Below are 4471 nucleotides of genomic sequence, written 5' to 3'. Positions count from 1 at the left end.
CTTGATATGATCACATATCAGGCTCAATGTGTTGATACCTATTATATCAACCGAACATGCCTGAGCAAGGTTTAACTGAAATCTAGCATCATAGTGGAGTACTTTGCAAACCGATTAAGTAATAGAGTACATCATATTGCAGGTGTTATTTAATATTTATTCCTCATACATCTAATGACACCATAAAAATGATTTTTGTCATCACCCTTTACTACAAAATTATAATTTTTTTGCAATACAACCATATTTTAAAGTAGTAAATTTATACATACATCACTAAATTTTTATTTGTGTTTTTCTACTAATTTCACTTTTGCTAGAAATTTGTCCTTCAATGTCAAGGTTCTTAATCATTATTGTCTTTTGAACTCGTCTCTTAAAACTCTTACGACAATATCCCTAGACCCTAATTACTTTTTTGCAATCCCGCTATACAACACGAGAACGTATAACAAGCTGAGAAGTGTTCATGATCATTTCATATTTATAAAACTAAGAAAAGAAGAAGAGAGAGTATGAGACCACGTGCATTTGAATCATAAAATTATTAATTAAAAATATTATTTGAATGTTTGGAAAATGATAAAAAAGAAAAAGAAGTTGGAAAGAGGGGGTAAGAAATTACATATATTTTTATATACTTTGTATTAGAATTATAACCATAATATATATATATATGCATTTGAATCATAAAATTATTAATTAAAAATATTATTTGAATGTTTGGAGAATGATGAAAAAGAAAAGGAAGTTGGAAAGAGGGGGTAAGAAAAATATATATATATATATATATATATATTTTGATAAATACCATATTCAACTTACACTTTCTAGTAAAAAATCGTTTTTTATTATTCCAATAAAGGAAAGGTCCTTTTTATTATTTTTTTCCCCTTAAAAAAGTGACTTTGACTGCGTTTGACCTTTTCGTATTCTATGCCTGTCAGGCTGTCACTGCTTGCTTTAAGGCACATCGGCGCTGCAACCTGCAGCTGTCTCCATAGCACTGAGCAGTAAGCGATGTCCATGACCAACTTCTGCTCTCCTCCTCTGCTCCTGCTCCTCCTCCTCTGTCTCGCCGCCGTGTCAACTTCCCCCGGTGACGCGGCTCACCACCGCCATGCAGCTGCACCCGCACCGACCGCGGCCGACTGCTCCTCTACTCTCTTAAGCCTCTCCGACTGCCTCTCCTTCGTGGAGGAGGGGAGCCGCGAGCCCAAGCCGCAGAAACAGTGCTGCACCGGCCTCAAGAAGATCGTCGCCGAGGCGGCGGAGGCGGCGTGCCTCTGCGATGCTCTCGGCCAGGGAGCAAGCTTAGGGCTCAGCCTCAACGTCACCAAGGCCCTGGCTCTTCCTTCTTCCTGCGGGATCTCCACTCCTCGCCTCAGTCAATGCAAAGGTTAGCGATTTCATCTCTCTTCTTCACAGCCAAAGCTTTGGACTGACTCAGGACTTTTTTGCTCATCTGGTTTTTCTTCATTGTCTCAGTTGTCCTGGCCGGTGTTCCCGCAGCAGCACCTGGTATGTTTTACTTTCTTTTCCTTGTTTGTATTCATGATTTAGTTATTAAAATACTGTTTTTAAATTAAAATAATATTTTTATTATAATCTTATTAGAGTAGCTCTAGAAGAAAAGTCTATTGATATTTCCAACCTTTATTTACTTGTGACCTCGGAAAAATCCGGAAAAATGTAGATGGGTCATGAGGATGCATACTTTTATTTGGGTTGCGTAGAAATCGAATCGCATCAAACCCAGAGTTATAATCCTATAAGAGTAGCTATTATAACGTGCAAATGTATAATAGTATTGAAATGTGCTTAGTAGTTAATAAGAGAAATGTGAAAGTTAAATTTTGAATATATAAAAAATTTTCTCCATATTTATCTGATAGATAAATTCATCTTCGTATTTTTATAATAATATTGAAATATTTTTTTAAAATAAAAATATAATGAATCATTATATTTTAACTCTTTTGAAAGAAAATGCCCTTTTAATTTTGGAGCAAGAAAAAGAACAGTGGGAATGATGATAGTGTTGGAACCTGGTCAAAAAGTAGAGTGAAAGGTAAACTGCATTGATTTAGGTCCTGTCTATTATTTCAAAAATAGAAATACTAACAAAACTTTTTAAAACATTATTTTTTCAAATTTAAGTCGATCTTCAAAATATTTATCTCATCTTTTGATTTGTTTATTATCTTAAATATTTTACCACTCTATTAAATGGATTGTGTTTCGCGGCACATTCCTGCGTGCACATTTAGGGGTGGATCCTTTAGATCACCTGTCTTGATCTGTTTCTGGATCTGGACAGTCAGATGGATGGAATTTGATAACCCCATTTATTTAACAGATGGGACTATCAAATTTCATTAATGCAAATAAAAGATCAGGACTGGTTCTTACATTTGTGGTCGATCCGCCCGGACCTAAGGGCACCTGTCTACAAGGCAGTGTTAACTGCCACCTGCCATGTCGATGCCCTGAAACACACAAGCGAGTGTGCACACCAATGTAAGAATCCTATAAAAGTTATTTGTTTAAATCAACAAGAATTTTAGAAGTTAATTTCCGAATATATATATATATATATAACTTAAGAAAAACACATACCTTATAAATTGTATTTGAATTAAAGAAAAACATAGTATAACTTAAGAATTAGTAGGGCGAATTTAAGATATTTAAATTATCAAAAAGAAAAATCGCATGATGCGGTTTTCTCTTGAGCAATATATAGAAGAGTCGATCTTAAGCCATAGAATTCAAATGTGTCTGTTGCAGCTCCATCTCCTTCTGGACCAGCCACTGCCCCATCTCCATTTTCAGGTCACCCAAGTGCAGCTGCTCCTTTATTATCAAATGCACCAGTTGAAAGCCTCGTCGGCGCAATTGCTATTTGCTTCTACATCTATATACATGTTGCATGGACGAAATAAATTATGGAGGCTGGCTTCGCTACCGGCTTTGCTTATCGATACATTGATTTAGCTATGTGCTTTGTTTTTGACTTAACTATTGCAGTGTTTTGGAATTGAGCTGTTGTTAAGACTTACTTTATATGGAGTTGAAGCATACATTTAATATTTGCTATTCGATCACCAACAAAATCTTGTGTGTGTTTTAGTTAAAGGGTAAAAATATTACAAGCATTCCTAATTATTATTTTTGCTAAAAGAGATTTAAAAAAACATAGTTAAAATAATATTTTATTATATCTTTATTTTCAAAATATTATCATTCGCATGCTATGTTGCTATAGAAGTTATGGAACAATTGTTATAGTGTGAACCATTATATGTTAAAATAAATTATTTACTTTTTTGTTTAATTTAATAAAAAATATTATATATAAAGTATTTTTTATATAAAAAAATATTTATTTAGTCAAAATTATTTAAACAATTTAAATTATTTTACAATTGTTATCTTGATAGAATTAAATTATTTTATTTTAACACATTATAATAATAATTATTTTGTGGTTACTATAGGGAAGAAATTGTAGAATAATTGTATGTTGATGGAGGGAGGGTGGAAATCGTTCGTTCTTTTAGGTGCATTTTTATTTACTTTATCAAAGTTATTAGTATGCAGGGAAATAATAATAAATAAAATAATATAAAAATATGTGGGAATTGCTTGGTTCCTAATGATGATAGTTCTAAGCATGAAAAAGAATAAACATGAAAATTGTAAACACTTACAGCGATCTCTCGCAGATCTGTAATCGGCGTCGGTAAGATTTGCTGATGGAAGAATGATCACAGAATCGAAAAGTTCTTCATGGTTCATAAACCAAATCCCTCTTGCGAAATTGGACAAATCCATCTTGAATGTTCTCCATGCCTCTTTCAATCTTGTGTATATGGACGAACCTTGCATAGAGACCTTTCATATGCGGCGAACCCATTCTCTTTGACTTTGCCCAAAAACTCGCATATAGCAAGTCCCCTCTTCCTTTCTCTCATGTGTTCATCTCATTTTTTTCCCCACCTTCACCAATTGCCTTGGACGCCTATTATATAGAGGAAGATGACTCTTCATCTTCCTCTACCTCCATTAATGGAGGAATATAAAGGATTGGAAGGTGAAGAGGAAGAGGCATCCTTTCACTTTCTTAACATCAGCATCTCCCACTTGTCCAAGTTAATCCATAAAGGTTATCTGGTCACATAGACCATGTCAGTCACATAGACTACAAGATGATCATGTCACAGGGCCAAAGTCAAACATTAATTGGTCACAAAGACGAAATAAGTCACATAGACTATATGAAGGCTAGAGCAAAATACTAATTAGTCACAAAGATTAAATAAGAGCATTCAATTCATACTTTAGGGGAAATGGTTCGTGGGACAGCAAACACACTGAGCATTTATTACTAAGAAGATTGTTATACCTTACATAACTGCTCTCTGAGCGATCACTGCTAACAAAGTTGTTACACTTTACTTAGTCACTC

The 4471-nt window shown here is 34.2% G+C and overlaps 1 protein-coding gene across 1 annotated transcript; it reads left to right on the top strand.

The window, feature by feature from the left end:
- Positions 1-971: 971 nt before the first annotated feature.
- LOC122021029 (non-specific lipid transfer protein GPI-anchored 31-like) lies at positions 972-3107 on the top strand. The gene is made up of 3 exons (XM_042579094.1): positions 972-1399; positions 1489-1521; positions 2791-3107. Exons 1-3 carry the CDS (start codon positions 1021-1023, stop codon positions 2943-2945), a joined length of 567 nt encoding a protein of 188 aa, XP_042435028.1. The 5' UTR covers positions 972-1020; the 3' UTR covers positions 2946-3107.
- Positions 3108-4471: the final 1364 nt, after the last annotated feature.

Source organism: Zingiber officinale, chromosome 9A (genome assembly GCF_018446385.1).
Source record: "Zingiber officinale cultivar Zhangliang chromosome 9A, Zo_v1.1, whole genome shotgun sequence".
NCBI classification, from domain to species: domain Eukaryota; kingdom Viridiplantae; phylum Streptophyta; class Magnoliopsida; order Zingiberales; family Zingiberaceae; genus Zingiber; species Zingiber officinale.
Note: the sequence above shows the minus strand (reverse complement) of the source record. Positions and strands in the feature narration are given on the sequence as shown.

Coding starts and splice junctions, on each gene's coding strand:
- LOC122021029 (XM_042579094.1), top strand. CDS start 1,021: ATGTCCATGACCAACTTCTGCTCTCCTCCTCTGCTCCTGCTCCTCCTC. Junction 1,400..1,488: donor TCGCCTCAGTCAATGCAAAG/GTTAGCGATTTC, acceptor TCATTGTCTCAG/TTGTCCTGGCCGGTGTTCCC. Junction 1,522..2,790: donor TGTTCCCGCAGCAGCACCTG/GTATGTTTTACT, acceptor TGTCTGTTGCAG/CTCCATCTCCTTCTGGACCA.